Raw genomic sequence first — 19799 nt, 5'->3', positions numbered from 1 at the left:
TAGAAAAAGAAGAAGAAGAACAACAACAACAACAAAAACCCCAAATAGTGGAAAGAAATAAATCATAAAGATCCAAGCAGAAATAAATGAAAAAGAAATGCAGGAAACAATAGTAACAATTACTAAAACTAAAAGCTAGTTCTTACAAAATTGACAAGCCTTTAGCCAGAATCAAGAAAAAAAGAGAGAAGAATCAAATCAACAAAATTAGAAATTAAAGAGGAGCAGTTACAACAAACAATGCAGAAATACAAAGGATTGTAAGAGATCTTATGAACAACTATATGGCAATAAAATGGATTACCTGGATAGATTCTTAGAAAAGTTCCATCTTCCAAGACTGAACCAGGAAGAAATAGAAATTATGAAAAACCCAATTACAAGCACTGAAATTGAAGCTGTGATCAGAAAGAACCTGAAAGAAAGTCAAGTCACTCAGTCGTGTCCAACTCTTTGCGACCCCATGGACTGTAGACCTCCACGCTCCTCCATCCATAGGATTTTCCAGGCAAGAATACTGGAGTGGGTTGCCATCTCCTCCAGAGGATCTTCCCAACCCAGGGATCGAACCCAGGTTTCCTGCATTGCAGGCAGATGCTTTACCATCTGAGGCACCAGGGAAGCCTGACCAAAAATCTCCCAAAAAACAAAAGCCCAGGACCATATGGCTTCAGAGGAAAATTCTATCAAACATTTAGAGAAGAGACAATACCTATCCTTCTAAAATTCTTTCAAAGAATTTTAAAGGAAGCAACACTTCCAAACTCATTCTATGAGGCCACCATCACCCTGATACCAAAATCAGACAAAGACAACACAAAAAAGGAAAGCTACAGACCAATATCACTGATGAACATGGATGCAAAAATCCTCAACAAAATTTTAGCAAACAGAATTTAGCAACACATCTAAAAGGTCATACACCATGATCAAGTTGGTTTTATTCCAGGGATGCAAGGATTCTTCAGTATATGCAAATCAATCAATGTGATACACCATATTAACAAATTTGAAGATAAAAAACATGATAATCTCTGCTGCTACTACTGCTGCTAAGTCGTTTCAGTCGTGTCCGACTCTGTGTGACCCCATAGACAGCAGCCCACCAGGCTCCCTGTCCCTGGGATTCTCCAGGCAAGAACACTGGAGTGGGTTGCCATTTCCTTCTCCAATGCATGAAAGTGAAAAGTCAAAGTCAAGTCGCTCAGTTGTGTCTGACTCTTCGCGACCCCATGGACTGCAGCCTATCAGGATCCTCCATCCATGGGATTTTCCAGGCAAGAGCACTGGAGTGGGGTGCCATCGCCTTCTCCAATAATCTCTATAGATGCAGAAAAAGCCTTTGAAAAAATTCAGCACAGATTTATGATTAAAACTCTTCAAAAAATGGGCATAGAAGGAACCTACCTCAACATAGTAAAGGTCACATATGATAAGCCTACAGCAAACATTATTCTCAATGGTGAAAAACTGAAAGCATTCCCCGTTAGATCAGGAACAAGACAATAGTGTCCACTTTCACAACTGTTATTCAACATAGTTGTGGAAGTCCTAGCTACAGCAACCAGAGAAGAAAAAGCAATAAAAGGAATGCAGACCAGAAAAGAAGAAGTAAAACTCTCTCACTGTTTGCAGATGACATGATACTGTACATAGAAAACCCTAAAGATGGTATCAGAAAATTTCTACAGCTAATCAGTGAATTTAGCAAAGCTTCAGAATTCAAAATCAATACACAGAAATCACTTGCATTTCTATATACTAACAATGAAATCAGAAACAGAAATTAAGGAATTAATCCCATTCACCATTGCAACAAAAAGAATTAAATATCTAGGAATAAACTTACCTAAGGAGACAAAAAAAAAAAAAAAAAACCTGTCCACAGACAATTATTAGACATCAATGAAAGAAATCAAAGATGACATATACAGATGGAGAGATATTCCATATTTCTGGGTAGGAAGAATCAATATTGTGAAAATGACTACATTACCAAATGCAATCTACAGATTCAATGTCATCCCTATCAAATTATCAAAGGCATTCTTCACAAAACTAGGACCAAAAATTTCACAATTCATATGGAAACACAAAAGACCCTGAATAGCCAAAGCAGTCTTGAGAAAGAAGAATCGAGCTGGAAGAATCAACCTTCCTGACTTCAGATTATACTACAAAGCTACAGTCATCAAGACAGTATGGTGCTGGCACCAAAAAAAAAGAAATATAGACCAATGGAACAAGATAGAAGGTCTGGAAATAAACCCATGCACCTATGGGAATCTTATTTTTGACAAAGGAGGCAAGAATATACAATGGGGCAAAGACAGCCTCTTCAATAAATGGTGCTGGGAAAACTGGACAGCTACATGTAAAAGAATGAAATTAGAACACTTCCTAACACCATACTTAATGCTAAACTCAAAATGGATTATAGACATAAAGCTAATACCAGAAACTATAAAAATCTTAAAGGAAAACATAGGCAGAACACTTAATGACATAAATCAAAACAAGATCCTCTATGACCCCCCTCCTAGAATAATGGAAATAAAAACACAAGTAAACAAATGGGATCTGATTAAACTTAAAATCTGTGGCACAGCAAAGCAAGCTATAAGCAAAGTGAAAGGACAACCCTCAGAATGGGAGAAAATAATAGCAAATGAAACAACTGACAAAGGATTAATTTCCAAAACATACAAGCAGCTCAGATAACTCGATGCCAGGAAAACAAACAACCTAATCTAAAAGTGGGAGAAAGACCTAAACAGACTTTTCTCCAAGGAAGATATGCTATGCTACGCTATGCTAAGTCACTTCAGTCGTGTCCGACTCTGTGTGACCCCATAGACGGCAGCCCACCAGGCTCCCCCGTCCCTGGGATTCTCCAGGCAAGAACACTGGAGTGGGTTGCCATTTCCTTCTCCAATGCATGAAAGTGAAAAGTGAAAATGAGGTCGCTCAGTTGTGTGCGACCCTCAGAGACCCCATGGACTGCAGCCTTCCACGCTCCTCCATCTATGGGATTCTCCAGGCAAGAACACTGGAGTGGGTTGCCATTTCCTTCTCCAATGCATGAAAGTGAAGAGTGAAAGTGAAGCTGCTCAGTCGTGTCTGACTCTGTGCGACCCCATGGACTGCAGCCTACCAGGCTCCTGTGTCCATGGGATTTTCCAGGCAAGAGTACTTGAGTGGGATGCCATTGCCTTCTCCGCCAAGGAAGATATACAGATGGCTAACAGACACATGAAAATGTGTTCAACATTGCTCATTATTAGAGAAATGCAAACCAAAACTACAATGAGGTATCACCTCAGACCAGTCACTATGGCCATCATTAAAAGTCTACAAATGCTGGAGATGGTGTGGAAAAAAGGGAATGCTCTTGCACTGTTGCTGGGAATGTAAATCGATACAGCCACTATGGGAGATGGTATGGAGATTCCTTTAAAAACTTGGAATAAAACCACCATATGACCCAGCAATCCCACTCCTAGGTATATACACTCAGAAAACCAGGGTTGAAAAAGACACATGTACCCCACTGTTTACTGCAGCACTATTTACAATAGGTAGAGCATGGAAGCCACCTAGATGCCCATCGACAGATGAATGGATAAAGAAGTTTGGTACATATACACAAAGGAATATTACTAAGCCATAAAAAATGAATGCTTTTGTGTCAGTTCTAATGAGGTGGATGAACCTATTATACAGAGTGACATAAGTCAGAAAGAAAAAATATCATATTCTAATGCATATATCGGAGAAGGCAATGGCACCCTGCTCCAGTACTCTTGCCTGGAAAATCCCATGGGTGGAGGAGCCTGGTAGGCTGCAGTCCATGGGGTCGTGAAGAGTCAGACACGACTGAGCGACTTGACTTTGACTTTTCACTTTCATGCATTGGAGAAGGAAATGGCAACCCACTCCAGTGTTCTTGCTTGGAGAATCCCAGGGACGGGGGAGCCTGGTGGGCTGCCGTCTGTGGGATCGCACAGTCAGACACGACTGAAGTGACTTAGCAGCAGCAATGCATATATATAGAATCTAGAAAAATGGTACTGAAGAATTTATTTACAGGGCAGCAGTGGAGAAACAGACATAGAGAATAGACTTATGGACATGGAGAGAGGGGAGGAGAGGGTGAGATGTATGGAAAGAGTAACATGGAAACTTACATTACCTTGTATAAAATAGATAGCCAACAGGAATTTTCTGTATGGCTCAGGAAACTCAAACAAGGGCTCTGTATCAACCTAGAGGGGTTGGATGGGGAGGGAGCTTCAAAAGGAAACAAGAGTATGTATACCTATGGCTGAGTCATGTTGAGATTTGACAGAAAACAAACAAACACAAAATAATAACCCCCCCAAAAAAGAAGTTAACATAAATAATGGAGTTTGAAATGTCATAGCTAGTAATGTGATAATATAAAAAGACAATGTAAATATAAAAGATTAATAGCTTATGGACTATAATTGCTTACTTATCAAATGTAATAGAAAGCTTTGATTAAATAATTATAAGGCAAATGTTAGATAACAAGAACATTTTTAACCATAAGAAAGCTCAATAGATTAATTTATGTACTTTATATACAAAAATATTTTAGACTTTATTTTATATAGTAAATGTGCAAAATATTTAAGTATGCAATAATAATATATGTAAACATTTACATATATGAGTATATAGTAAGTAATGTATATATATAAATATAGCATAAATTATATAATATGTAAATGTGAAAGTGTGTGTGTATGTGTGTGTGTGTAGTGAGCTCTTGCAATACAAAGCCTTTCCAAGGATTTCACTATTATTGTTATCAACAATAGTAAATATTCTTTTGATAAGCCACTTAGATGGAATCTTTTAGCCTGAAGAAATTTTAGTAAAATTACAATAATGCTCTGCGTTACTAATATGACCAATACACAGGGCTTATATTTTTAATTCCAAACCCTGGCTTCTTTAGATTTGTCAGCGGTTGATGTGTGTACATGTGTGAAACAGTTTCCTCCGTAGTCTGTGAGGTTTCTCAACAACTTCTGCCTCTGCATTTAGCAACTTAGGATTTTTATGACTCAGAAAGAGTGTTCTACCACTCTTTCCAAGCTTTGAGAACCAGTTGTCTAGGCACTCATGGGAAAGAACAGGGCTATGGAGGAATTTGTTTTGGGTCCCTGGTCTTTCTGAGGATGCGACTGTCTGCCTGAGCTACCCTCTTCCTCACGGCTGCTGCTTGTAAAGTGGAAATCTCTCCTGAGGGGTAGGGAGGGAGGCGGAATCTGGGTCGATGATGGGAGGGGCCTCAGGGGTGATGATGGGAGAGACCCTTTGAAGAGGGTCTCTTCCGTTTCTTTACAACATTGCCAAGAACCAGGGCTGTCCAGTAAGAGGACGTATTAAAACCAGCCAGAAATCAGAGGAGGGGAGCAAATACAACAGTTTCCATTATACTGGGAAAAACAAAACAAATAAACTTCCCTGGTGAATTCCCTAGCTTCACTCAGCTACATAGAGTTACTTGCAAAATTACAAAATTTATTATACTCTCACTAAAGTCTTATATATTCAGATACTATTATTGCACCCTGAAGGCTACTCATATTGTTATTAATTTTCTGAAAGCATCAAGTCCTGTTTGTTTTATCTGTTTATTTTGGGTGACATTTGTTTTGAGTTTTATGCTCTTTATTATCTTGCATCAATTGCCCCATTCGTTACTTATTGTGCATTAGTCTTCTCTCTCCTGAGTAACTTCAAGATAGAGTTGTTTCAGCACAGAAAGTTGGGTGTCATGGGAGAGACATCGAGGCTTCCTGGTTCAGAGCAAAGCCCTGCTCTGGGGAGACACGATGCAGAGACCACGCCTCCTCAGCAGGGACAGTGGGTTCCTGATGTGGCTTCTGTTTGCTGTGCTGTCTGTCTCCAGGACACGGAGATGCGGATGAGCATGAAAGGCAGACGTGGCGGGAGCAGGGAGATGAATAGTTCTCTGGAAGTGTGTCCTCAGTGGACGCGAGGTGGGGATGCCTACTGGGGAGCATCCTGTGGAATGACTCCTGTGGACGGGAGGATACAGAGCAACAAGGGCAGAGGGAGCCAGGGGGCTGCACGAGGGTTCATTCAGATGGCCTCAGTGACACCAGGGCCATTGGAAACAGTTCTGGAACTGTATTCCATCCCATGGGGATAGAGTACCCCATCCCAGGGACCATGGGGTGGTCCCTGACATGATCTGTCCCTGAAGACATGGGCCCTGGCAGTCTGTCTCTGAGGGTCCCCTGAGGGCATTGGCAGCAAGCAGCCGCCACTGGCCACTCCTTCCATGTGGGGCCATCAGTGGGGGGCACCCCGTGTCCGCCAGGAGTGCTGTCCACTTCAGGAGTCCCACCGTCTAGCCGTGGCGCTGGTCAGAATGATCAGTTAGAACCACATTACCATACAGGACTAACTTCCTCAGTGAACTCTCAAGGTGTGTAAAGTCCCTTCACCATTCCAATTTCCCTTGTGAAATGCACAGCAGAAGAACTCATGCTCATGTGCAAAGATTTGACAACACACATATACAACGTTTAAATGTTTTGTCAGGCCACATGACTAGATGATTGGGACCAGGATTCAAAATCCAAGGCCAGACCCTGTTGTATTATGTGAAGAAGGAAACATTCCACTCATCACTCCTGGGTTCAGCTAAACATGCAGAGTCATGGAAACAAAGAGATCATGCAAATAAGAATATTTTTTAAAAATCAAGAATACTTTAAGTTTCTTTGACATTAATTTCTCATTTAAATGCTTTCTTCTCTGTAATCATCTTCTGTGTTTTTTCACTCTTTTAACCTTCTTGAGGCTTTCAATGGCTAAGTCGAAGATCTCTCTTGATAAATGTCGCACTGCACTTGAAAATATGTGGGATCTTTTCAAATATCCTTTGATACTGATTTCTAACATCAGTTCAGTTCAGTCGCTCAGTCATGTCCAACTCTTTGCAACCCCATGGACTGCAGCACGCCAGGCCTCCCTGTCCATCACCAACTCTCGGAGTTTGCTCCAACTCATGGCCATTGAGTTGGTGATGCCATCCAACCATCTCATCCTCTGTCGTCCCCTTCTCCTCCTGCCATCAATGTTTCCCAGCATCAGGGTCTTTTCAAATGAGTCAGTTGTTCGCATCAGGTATTGGCCAAAGTATTGGAGTTTCAGGTTCAGAATCAGTCCTTCCAGTGAATATTCAGGACTGATTTCCTTTAGGATGGACTGGTTGGACCTCCTTGTTTTCCAAGGAACTACCAAGAGTCTTCTCCAACACCACAGTTCAAAAGCATCAGATCTTCAGTGCTCAGCTTTCTTTATAGTCCAACTCTCACTTCCATACATGACTACTGGAAAAACCATAGTTTTGACTAGATAGACCCTTTGTTGGGAAAGTAATGTCTTTGCTTTTTAATATGCTGTCTAGGTTGATCATAACTTTTCTTCCAAAGAGCAAGCATGTTTTAACTACATGGCTTCAGTCAGCATCTGCAGTGATTTTGGGGCCCCCCAAAATAAAGTCTGTCACTGTTCCCTATCTATTTGCCATGAAGTGACGGGACCAGATGCTGTGATCTTAGTTTTCTGAATGTTGAGTTTTAAGCCAATGTTTTCACTCTCCTCTTTCACTTTCATTGAGAGGCTCTTTACTTCTTCTTTGCTTTCTGCTGTAAGAGTGGTATTATCTGCATATCTGAGGTTATTGATATTTCTCCCTTCGATCTTGATTCCAGCTTGTGCTTCTTCCAGCCCAGCATTTCTCGTGATGTACTGATCTCTAACATAGTTCCACAGTGATAAGAGAAAAGAGTGCACGATTTCAACCTCTTTAGACCATGAAATTTTTAGACCTTGTTTTGTGTGTCTAGATATGTTCCAATATCTCCTGGTTTATAGTATATGGGAGCTTGAGTAGAATTTATACCCTGATGTTGTGTGGACATTGTATAAATCTTAATCATGTTGAATTGGTTCATAATGCTTTTCAGGTCTACTGTATCCTTCTACTTCTCTCTGTTTTCATACTATTAATTTTTGAGAGTTTGATATAGAAACTCCAACTAAAAATCTTAATTTATCTACTGAAAAAAATAATTGTAGTATATAGCAGAACTATCTGTAATTTTGCTCTGTATTTTCCAAGTCTCCTGCAAATGAGTTATTATGCTTTCATTATTTTAAAAAAATAAAAATTAGAAAAAATATTTTTAAAAATAATCCAGTGGTCTTTTAGGTAGAAATAATACCAGCTTGGGCTTCCCTGATAGCTCAGTTGGTAAAGAATCTGCCTGCAATGCAGGAGACCCTAGTTTAATCCTTTGGTTTGGAAGATCCACTGAAGAAGGGATAGGCTACCCATTCCACTATTCTTGGGCTTCTCCTGTGGCTCAGCTGGTAAAGAATCCACCTGCAATACAGAAGACCCATGTTTAATCCCTGGTTTGAGAAGATCCCCTGGAAAAGGGAAAGACTACCCAGTCCAGTATTCTGGCCTGGAGAATTCCATGGACTGTACAGTCCATGGAGTTGCAAAGAGTCAGACATAACTAAGCCACTTTCACTTTCAATATCAGCTTGCCATTATGCTTGTGTAATGGTTATGAATTGGCTTCAAAGCAAAGAGCATAACCCAGGACGAAGGCAGTCAGGCAGGAAAAATTCTCTTCTGCTCAGGAAAGTGTCAATATTGTTTTCTATTCAGACCTCCAGCTGATTAGATGAGGTCCAGCCACCTGGAGAGGGGCAAGCTGCTCTACTCAGTCTATGGATTTAATACTTACTCTCTTTCCAAAACCACCTTCACAGAAATATCCAGGAAAACATTTGACAAGATATCTGGGCACTCTGTGCCCCAGTTAAGTTGACATATAAACTAAGCATCACACTCCTTTTACAGATAAATCAACAGGCTCTGAGGTAACTTACACAGGCAACGTAGATACCAGGTTCTGAGCAAAAATTTGAACACAGAGCTTCATGGTACTCTAGGTCCATATATGTAAATCATATTTAAGCACGTAAATCATAAATATTTGCTATTTTTTAATTTAATAAAATATAAGTTTGATGTTTAAAGCAAATTATTTCATATTAAAATTTCATTTTTTAGTTTCATCCCACAAATGACTTCCCACTTTTTACCCCCCAGAAATGACCAGACAAGTAGAATTTCCTAAAATATTTGATGTAGGGCTTAGAAAAATTAAGAAATATTTACAGTTGAGAACTATAATTTTAGAAATCAATACCATATATGTATTTTTATATTGCCTATAGGTTATGAGAGTCTGGAAGTACTGGTGTCCTCTTATTTAGCATTTTATTCCAAGCACTCAGAACAGGATTTCCTCATACTAGCTCCCCACCAATGAATATTTGTTAAATTTTGAGTGATTAAAGGACTAGATGAATAAACAAATACCTTTTATCTGTCCTCAAAATTTTTCATGAATGTAACAGAATTAGAAAGTGGTGGCAAGCAGGTTTGGATGTAGATAATAGTCTCACCACATATTATTTTTGCTTCTAACACTGTGATTATAAGATACGATCTTGCTGGCAGATAGCCTTGCATTAATTATTCACAAGCTCTTGTACTGGTTTAGTTTGCATCATTCACCCCTTAGAACATGTCCCGTATTCCAGGGGTTGGTAAGAAAGCAGTTATGACTGGAGATGCTGTGAAGATAAAATGCAGTTTCGCGATATTGCTCTGAGTCTTAGCTAATAATTTTTCTTTTGTTTCTTCCAGTGAAAAAGGCAATTGAATTGAAGTCAAGAGGAGTCAAGGTGATGCCCAGCAAGGACAGCAGCCATAAGAACTCTGTCTGTAAGTCACCCTCTCTCTGTATGTGGATGAATGTGTCCATTAGAGGGGAGCGCTTCTGGAGAAGTGCTTCTCTAAACTGCCTTCCCCACTGCATCTCATTCTGCCTTCCTACTTCAAAATATTCAAAAGTATTTTCTGGGAGAGAGAGTCTGCACTAACTCCACTCTATTTGGAGAGACCGTGTGATCATCTTAATTCTAAATGTATCTCCCACCTGCCTGTGCCCTCTGCCCTCATGGGCCACTGTCTGAGACTGGACCTTCCAGAGTTCTCTATTAAGTAGCCGTTCCACCCTCAGGTGTTTTGATCCCAGTTTCTCTTTCCATTCTAGTATATACTCAAGGATATACTCCCTGTTTGATAATTATGGGCAGTATTATTCAAATTGAACCGGGCTTAATGAAGGAAGAAAACTACCGGAGGGCAAGAAGAAAGCAAGTAATTATTTCAAAATAAAGGTTTAGTATTTTGCTGCTGTTAGTTTTTAGTTCAGAATGTTTCCTAAAATGGGGGATGTGGTGTTTATAATTATTTTGCAGTTGACTTTTTTTATGGACAAAAACCTTGCAGAAGCGGCCCATAGGAACAGAAAAACTATGTACTGAGTGAACCCTTCCATCAAATCGACATGAGGTCTGAGGTCAGAGCAGGCAGACATCAAATGCATCTCTTAGTGCCACATTCAAGCAGGAGCTTGAATGTGAAAAAGAAAATAAGTATGTCTGTGTCCTTATCTGAATACAAATTGACAAATGAGTCATAACTCAGTGGTATTAGAAAGCGTTCCGTCCTATCTCTCAGCAGTATTACGCCACGTTTTTGTTAGGCTTGAAAATTAATCATTAGAGGAAATGAAGAATTGAGGAAACTGCAAGCCTTCTAAGATCAGCCTTGTAATAAATGGTAATATGTTATTCACGCGGAAGGTGTGTCTGAGGAAACTAAATTAAGTGCTTCAGAGAAAAGAGGACACAGACTTTGAAGCTGGGGAGACAAGGATTCAATAGCTGTGAGAGTGTTGATTGTATTCAAATTCAAGTTGCATCATTTATAAAAGTAAAATGGTAATGATTTTTGTTGAGTAGATGAAGCATGGTGTTTATAACTGCCTGTTCCAGTATAGGGCAGGGAGTGGGCATTCTGCAACCACATCCGTTAGGAATTTGCTGTACATAAAGAGAAGAAGGGACGATTGTACATAGTAGGTCAGCCAAGATTTCAAACAACCTGGATCTTACTTGCCAGAGAAGGAGGTAGGGCCCAGAGCACTGACCTTGTTTTCTAAGATCTTAGGAAATAGTTTGACTCCTCACAGGAGGTGAGCCCAGGACACAGAGCCCATAAAGCCCCATCCAGGATACAACCTTTTCCTAGGAAGCAGTGACCCCCTTCCCATTGTGATGGAATAGAAGGGGGCGCACAAAGATGATGCATGCATTTTATAGATATGGTGAGGCTTCCTGCAGGCATGTCAGTTGCTGACACTCTTATTAAGTCATTTATATACAGATTATCTGATTTATTTACATTCAGTATTTATATTAAACGTTGTGTCTTTGGTACTTGTCTCATTATTTTTTCAAGCCATTCAATAAGCCATGGCCTCTATATTTCTGGGCTTCCCTGGTGGCTCAGAGGGTGAAGAATCTGCCTGCAATGCTGGAGACCCAGGTTTGATCGCTGGATTGGGAAGATCCCCGGGGGAAGGGAATGGCAACCCACTCCAGGATTCTTGCCTGGAGAATTACACGGACAGAGGAGCCTGGCAGGCTATGATCCATGGGATTAAAAGAGTCAGACATGACTAAGGGACTAACACTTAACTTTCACTTTTCTTCACTTGTGGTTTGCCCTGAGTGTGGGATTTTTCTTGGAGACGACAGCCTCTGATGTTCTTGAGGTTAAATCTAAGTATACAGCCCTCTTGGCACAACGAACGTAGCTTGCTCTGGATCTCAATTCCTCACCCCTGAGGGTTTGGGAAAGGATGTAAGGAAATACAGAAATGTTTAGCCTGGGATCTGACAGCTATGATTCGCTGTTGGCCCGCCTCATCTGTGTGGACCTCTATTTTGATAGTTTTCTTTCTACCTGGACATTTTTGTTTATGAATCTGTCTTCTTCCCGAGACTCCTCACAGAGTAAGAAATGGGACAGCAGAGGCTGTGTGATTATCCGTTGACCGCCTCCTCTGCCTGCCCACCCCCTGATCAAAGCCTGCGTCTGCTGCCCGTCACAGGTGTGGAGCAGAATGACAGGAGTGACTGACAAGAGCAGCTGTCCTCTTACTCTGAATGCTTACTTTGTATTAGAGTATAGTCAACTGACAATATTGCTGGTGTCAGGTGTAGAACAAAGTGATCGCATTATGCATATACATGGATCTATTTTTTTCAAATTCTTTTCCTTTTTTACTGTATAGACCAGAGTTCCCTGGTCTATACAGTAGGCCTTTGTTGGTTATCTATTTTAAATATAGTAACGTGTACGAGTCAATTCAAACCTCCCCATCTATCCCCCCTCCATCGCTGTTTGCAATAGCCAACACATGGAAACAACCTAAATGTTGACATATGAATAGATAAAGAAGTGGTATTTGTTTTTGTTGTCCAGTTGCTAAGTCACGTCCAATTCTTTGCAACCCCATGGATGGTAACTTGCCAGGCTTCTGTGTCCTCTACTGTCTTTCAGAGTTTGCTCAAGAAGTTGTTGTACATACACAATGGGGTTCTGGGGTGGCTCAGTGGTAAAGAATCTGCCTGCCAATGCAGGAGATGCAGGTTCATTCTTGGGTCGAGAAGATCCCCTGGAAAAGGGAATGGCAACCCAGTCCGGTATTCTTGCCTGGAAAGTCCCATAGACAGAGGAGCCTGGTGGGCTACAGTCCGTAGGGTTGCAGAGTCGAGCATGACTTAGCAACTAACACACACATACACACACCATAGAATATATATTAAATGGAATATAACCCAAGCTAACGAGCACTTAACAGGTGTTTGATGATTAAATAAATGAAGAAGGAAAAATATCCATGTTGTGGAGCAAAAACCCTACATATTTTCACTTTTATGCCTCTCAATGAAATCTGATGAATCATTTGTGGATTTCGCCCTGGAATCACTAAGTCAATTTGTTCCTCCATCCTGCCCTGACTGCATTTTACCAATTAAACCTCAACAATTCACTCTAATCCTTAACATGCATCAATTTAACCATATAAGGTGGAGTGACCTGAAAGGCTGTGTAGATATTTCAACTCATCTATAGAGTGAGGGCCATTTTCTACATCATCTCTTAGAATGAAATGACTTACAAATTTAGTTTTTCATCAGTTTCATTTATTATTAACTAACAATGTTTGCAGGAAACCCCAAAGATAATCAAGGTATTAATTCTGCAGAATGCTGTAAGTATCTAGTTAATTAAAGCTTTAAAAGATCCCAGCATTCCTGGGCAGCACACAGCAAGAAGGGTACCTGGGATAACTCAGTCAGCTCCTTCCCATCTGCTTTGCATCACTGAATAATGTCGGGGGCTCCTCTTTATTCTGGGATTGGAAGCGCTTGGTACCTTACATGGTGGTAGCTGTAGACTTCAGAGAAGGCAGTGGCACCCCACTCCAGTACTCTTGCCTAGAAAATCCCATGGACAGAGGAGCCTGGTAGGCTGCAGTCCATGGGGTCGCTAAGAGTTGGACAGGAGTGAGCGACTTCACTTTCATTTTTCACTTTCATGCATTGGAGAAGGAAATGGCAACCCACTCCAGTGTTCTTGCCTGGAGAATCCCAGGGACGGGGGAGCCTGGTGGGCTGCAGTCTATGGGGTCGCACAGAGTCGGACACGACTGAAGTGATTCAGAAGCAGCAGCAGCTGTAGACTTACTTTCCTCTTCCTTTTCTTCTTGCCATTCTTGTCTACAGAATACAATGCAACAGAATACAATGTTAGCAGCCCTAAGTGTGAGAGTCAGGAGGGTAGGTAATCCATTACTGCCCGTCTAACTCAAAAATGTAGAACTCTGTAGGGAGAAGGACAAACAAAAGCTTTGGTTGTTATTTTTCAGCTAGAGATTGTTCTCTCTGTGTAAAGTTAAAGACAAATGACTTTACAAATCCACTATTGATTTGTTGTAACTCAGTCAGAAGAATTGATGGCACATGCTGTGTATTAAGCATCTGCAGTTGCAACAGTTTATACCCAAACAGGATAGGACATTTGGTTCAGAGCCATTATTTAATGTAAAGCTGATTGAAACATGGTGGAAAAATGGGAAAATATAATGCATTGTGTTATAAACCCTTGGGAAAAAAATAACAACAGCATACTATGAAATTAATGACCCTAAAATTCTTCTACTTTTGACTGTAAGCCATTTATTTCATTGTCTTTGTTTCCATGGGCAATCAATTTTCTTCCACCTCTGAAAAAATATCTGAAATGAAACAGAATGATATTTATTCAAAATTGCCAAATAGTCCTGTTAATGAAAGACAATTGATCAAATATTGTCTTTTATAATATGTTGTCTTTCTCTTTTGCCTCAGACACAGTTATTTGGAAGGGCACATTTTATGAGTTTTGTAGTTCCATTTTTTGGGGCAACAGTGTAAATGATGCCTTAGCTACAATGTACAGTTAAAGATGCAGTTGTAACAATGTAATATTTGATTTAGCTTCTTAACATGGTGTGGCTCATTAATCCACTTTCTAAAATACATCCTTATAAATGACCATGCTAGCTGTGCTGGGTCACACTGTGTCATCCACTTATCACTAAAATCACTACATTCAGTCCTTGTCTTCTTATGTTTGGGATAATTTAAGACCAAATGGAATATATTAGTATGTAATATTCCCTTTTTACTTACATTCCAGGGTGTTAAATGGAAAAAAAAAAAAAAGAGTTAATCTTGTCTTTCATAATTTCTTCCATTCCTGTCAGCCTCCACACTTAGCAACATAATCACACACAAAAATGGACTCCGCCCAGAAAAAGACTCTCCTTTCAATCCTCTCTCTGTAAACAGGGATTAGTGCAAGCTAAGGAATGGGAAACAAAGAAACCATTAATCCCTTTGAGATAGGGGTAAAACGAGAGATAAAGGAAAGGCAAAGCATCCCAATAATAGTCACACTGGAAAGCAGTTTCAGTGTGATCCACTGCTGGAGCAGAATGAAGCATCTCTGATTAATGGCCCTAGACCTCTCTCTCCATTTCCACACTGGTGCGTCCACCTGCCCACCCAACATTTGCACACGCAAGTGTAATAAGCATCTCTCTCCTTCTGAACAAAGGCCACTGCTCTTCCCTGTTGAAGACTCAGAGCCCGGCGCCATCCCTGCCCTGCCAGCCTGCTGCCCCAGCCACGTCAGAAGCCAACCACATCTCTTCACCCCAAACCACCACTGTTCTTAGGTGCATTACTCACTATCTCACCCCAGATTCCTATCGCTGCCTGTGTCCCTGCGGTCAAGACCCCACACTTCATCCAGAGTGATCGGAAGGACTCATCTGTGGAATCTCATCACTCTTCTGCTCAGAACCCTTTGAAGCTTTCCCATCACTGCCCAAGTGAGCCCACGTCCCTTACAGAGACCCACAGGACCGCCTCACCCCTGCTCCCCATCTGTTCTGCCCCAGCCCTTGTCCACTAGCTTTGGGGCTAGTTCTTAAAGCTCCCACCTCAGTCTTCGTTCCTCTGTCTCCTCAGTCTGAGGTGGTTTCCCCCAGGCGCCTTATCTCTCCCTTCCTTCACATCATTTCTCAGAGCTTACCTGCTCCCTAGGCTCTCACTGGTCACCCTGCATACCTTTTGCACACCTTGCCCAGAGATCACTTTACCCCTCTGGTTACCTGTTCTGCTTTTCTCTGTATCATTTATCACAGTATGTGATACATATGGGCTTCCAGGTAGTGCTGCGTGTAAAGAATCTGTCCGCCAGTGCGGACTTGTCCATTGAATGACTGACTTTCCTAGTTGTGTGGAGGCCTGAAGGAGCATGGCAAGTTGACGTCACACTCTCCTTCAGTGAGGTCTTTGTGCTCCATGTCATCTTCATGCCTTCAGCATGAAAACCTTGAGGAAAGACCGACAGCTGTCATAGAGATATTAAAAATACATTCTTTTCCTAGAGGAAATGAGTCTCCTGGTCATTCAAACCATGTAAATGTTTATCAGACCAGGAGCATTATAAGAAAGATAGCAACACTTATTGAGCATTGAGTAAAAATAGAAATTTATTAGCTTTCAGAATAGTAGTAGGTCAACCCATAAAATGTAAGAATCCATAGACAGGATGTTAAACAACATTAAATTAGGTCCTTTGCAAGTCAAGACACCATGTTTTCCAAGACACTGTGTTTTCTATATTGTACCTTGTCAGTGACTGATTCCCTCAAATCTCTCATTTATAGACATGTGCTTGGCAATGGTTAAGAGAAAATCATTCTTATTACCAAAATTATATGTAGTATATGAATGAGGCACAACTAATTAAATAACTGGTCAATTAAAATAAAATACCATAGTCTTGGAATCCCTATACCTGCTGCACGGAAGGAAACATTAAAACCATGAGGAATGAGTCTTTTTCAAGTTTTTGTAACAAGGTGACAGTGTCTGGTAGTAAAACCTCATTGCCAGCCTGGATTCTGTGCTCTAGTAGGCTAGAAAATACAACACTCTAATTTTCCACTATGCCACTGCTGGATGAATCCATTTGTTACTGAGTTGATGACTAGGACATGCTGGCTTTCAGAAAGGGCATTTGAAGAACCACAGAGAAAGCCAGCCCTGCCACTCTCCAGGTGCTTCTCTGGATTTGGAGCTTGAAGAGGGCTGTGGTCATGAGATGGGATGAGGGGAGGAGAATGGAGTGAGGCTGTTAAGAAACTCGAGTGACTCCCTTAATAGGGCTAAGACAGGCTTCTCAGGGAGCAGAAGTCACACCACGACCCTCAATCTCATCAGCTATAGATGATGCTTTGTGTGGTTTCCACCTCGGAAACTTTATTCCAGAAATAACTTGCAGACAGCATTTTCATCAGACCACACTTCACCAGGTAACTGGATATATTATTGTTTTATGAATCCCCACATGAATTGTCTTTAAAAATTAACAGGATTTGCTTTATCCAGTTACAAAAAAGAGCACACATTTTGTTTTACAATAATATTTTTATGGTCACTAAGCTTGTTACTACATTGCTGGAAATGTCACCCATCATCATTTGTTTTTAGGGGACTTTATTGCTCTAGTATTAATGGGTGATTTATTTGAATGATGGTAGACCAAAGTGATTTGTAAAACTGCTAAAACAAGGCACGTCTGCTGTGCTCTATGCTGGATTTCTGGCACTGAGTGCTCTTGATCTTGCTTTAAAGCAGGTTTTGACAGTGGAAAAAATAATAGCTCCATTAACCTCTAACAGTTTTATCAAGGTTTAATAAAACACAAAGGATAATTGCCCCTATCTGCTTTGTTTCATCATAAAATGCAACAATATGAAGTTTTGCAATTGTTAAAGAACCTTGTTTTCTTAACAAAGATCCATTCCCATCTAGCATGAATATAGTAGGTTGTACAAATTGCTTCATAAATCAGGTAAGTAAATTATGCTTGCAGTTTCTAAATAGGCCTTTGTCACTGCAGGAGCTAAAATATCTTTTAAAATGCCAAGGAAAATCTTGCTGGGAAGAGAACTGCTATCTAGATACATTGGGAAGAATGGCATCATTGGTGACTAGAAGCAAAGCTAGGAGGTTCATCAATTATTTATCACATCATTTACATACGTAATGTCTTAAGTAACCAGAAAAAAAGAATCTGTTAAAATATGGGAAGCAAGATATAGCTTGGTTCAGTTGTGCTGTAAACGCAATAGAAAGTTAAATCCTTTATAAATGGGTTCAGCATATATTTACAGAGGATAATCAATTAACTAAAGGTGTGCAAAATGACTACAGGTTTGTCCTTTTATTTCAAAAAGTGAATGGGAAACACCCTACAGATTATAGCAGACTTGAAAGAGCAGTATATATCTTAGCATTTCCATCACTTACCTTTTAGAAACCCAACATATCACACACATTTTTATTAAATTTTATAAAATAACTTAATCTTCCCATATAAGTGGATAAAAAACACTCTGAAACTGTAGAGAACTGTGGGACTGCTGGTGTTGTGTGTCAACACAGGTACCTAATTCCAGTAGCTGTTAGGAGAGTAAATTGCTATTACTATTTCATTGTAATTTAATTATCTTATATGATCAAATGTTTGCTACTGAGCAACTTCAGTCAGAAGCTCTAAAGATTAAACTAATTAATCATGGTAGCTCCTTTATGAATTAAATTAAAACCTTCCATTCTATACACAAGGCAACTAAGTCTGCCAGTTAAATTAATTAGCCCTGATATAAAGATAGATAGGGAAGTCTGGACTTAAAAACCAAGAAGTACTCAGAACATCAAGCGGAATTCAGAAAAGACGCACAGTCCTTAAGCCTCATCATTTTATTTACAACACATTTTTAACGGTGAGAGGAGAATACTGAAAATACTTTCAGATTAAGTCCTTTCATAGAATCACAGAATTGTAAAATTGAACTTGACTTTCAGCTTTCAGGGTGACAGTCTATCCAGATTGATAACCCTGCCTCACTGAAGAAGAAATTCAGAGATAAATGAACTGATGTTGATCAATGGTGTTAGTGCTGATAATTTATGTTGATTTTAAGAGAAGCAGTTTGTGCATTCATGGGAAAGGTGAGGAGAAGCGTGGTTTCTGCCTGTTTATTTCGACGGAGGGAGGAGGGGAGATGCCCATCTTCATTCAGTTATTCAGGGACTCTCAAGCACTCAGGTTCAGGTAAGAAGCTGGTGCACTCACACCTACCTGCTTCACAGGTGACCCTCTAAAGACTGGCACACCTATCGTGTATCCTCCACATTGTCTCTGGGTTGCCAGTCTCTTTTTTAACAAGAATACCACCAACAACAAAAAGAAACTTTATTTTGAAATGATCATAGATTTTCAGGAAACTGTAGTAAAATCTACAAGGAGGCCTTGTACCTTCACCTGATTTCCCTAATTGTGGGATAATCTTAAAACTGGAGAAGTGACTTTGGGACAGTCTACAGAGCTTATTCAAACTTCACCAGTTTTCCCTGGGCGCTCTCATGCGTGTGTGTGTGTGTGTGTGAGTGTGGGTCTGCACAGTTGCGTCGCCTGTGTGGAGTCCTACAGTCAATGCACACAGCAGTGCCCCCCGCGAGGCTGCCCGCAATGCTCTCCTGGGCTAGTGTTCACTTGGTCAGTTTGTTATTTCAAGAGTGCCACACATACGGAACGTACACTGTTACCTCTTGTGACCAGCTTTTCCCCTCAGCACAACTCCCCTGTGAACCATCTGAGTGGTCGTGTGTATCAGTACTTGGTTCTTTTTTGTTGCCATAGGATTCTCCACGGCAGGGATATATCACTGTTTAACCATTGGCTGTTGCATGACACTGGGTGTGCTTCCAATTTTTGCTCTTAAGAACAAAACTCTTACTGACATTGTGAAATGAAGAGTTTTCCCATGAATATGGGTTTTCATTTCTCTTGAATAAAGTCCTGGGAGAGTAAGTGCTGGATCATATGATAGCACGTCAGTTTTATAAGAAACTGCCAAACAGATTTCCGGAGCAGCTGTACCATCTTATGTCCCCAAAACAACATATATGTGATGCAGTTTCTCAGCATGCTTGCCAGCATTTGGTGTTAACACTTTTTTTTTTTAATGAGTTATTTTGATAAGTAGCCATTGATATCTTATTATGGTCTTAAATTGCATTTCTTAATGGCTAATGATGGTAAATGTCTTACCTGCTCATTCGCCATTTGTATTAAATCTCCAGTGAAATGTTAGTTCACATAT

The 19799-nt window shown here is 40.4% G+C and overlaps 1 protein-coding gene across 2 annotated transcripts in view; it reads left to right on the top strand.

Moving 5' to 3' along the window:
- CSMD1 (CUB and Sushi multiple domains 1) overlaps positions 1 to 19799 on the top strand; it is a 2064317-nt gene that overhangs the window by 1353222 nt on the left and 691296 nt on the right. For both annotated transcript variants that reach the window (XM_059882319.1, XM_024986326.2), the window contains exon 7: positions 9800 to 9877. In XM_059882319.1, the coding sequence (XP_059738302.1) occupies positions 9800 to 9877 (78 nt within the window). The remainder of the gene's footprint in view (positions 1 to 9799; positions 9878 to 19799) is intronic.

This window comes from Bos taurus, chromosome 27 (assembly GCF_002263795.3).
Source record: "Bos taurus isolate L1 Dominette 01449 registration number 42190680 breed Hereford chromosome 27, ARS-UCD2.0, whole genome shotgun sequence".
NCBI lineage: Eukaryota > Metazoa > Chordata > Mammalia > Artiodactyla > Bovidae > Bos > Bos taurus.
The sequence above is the reverse complement of the archived record's forward strand: the minus strand, read 5'-3'. Positions and strand labels throughout refer to the sequence as shown.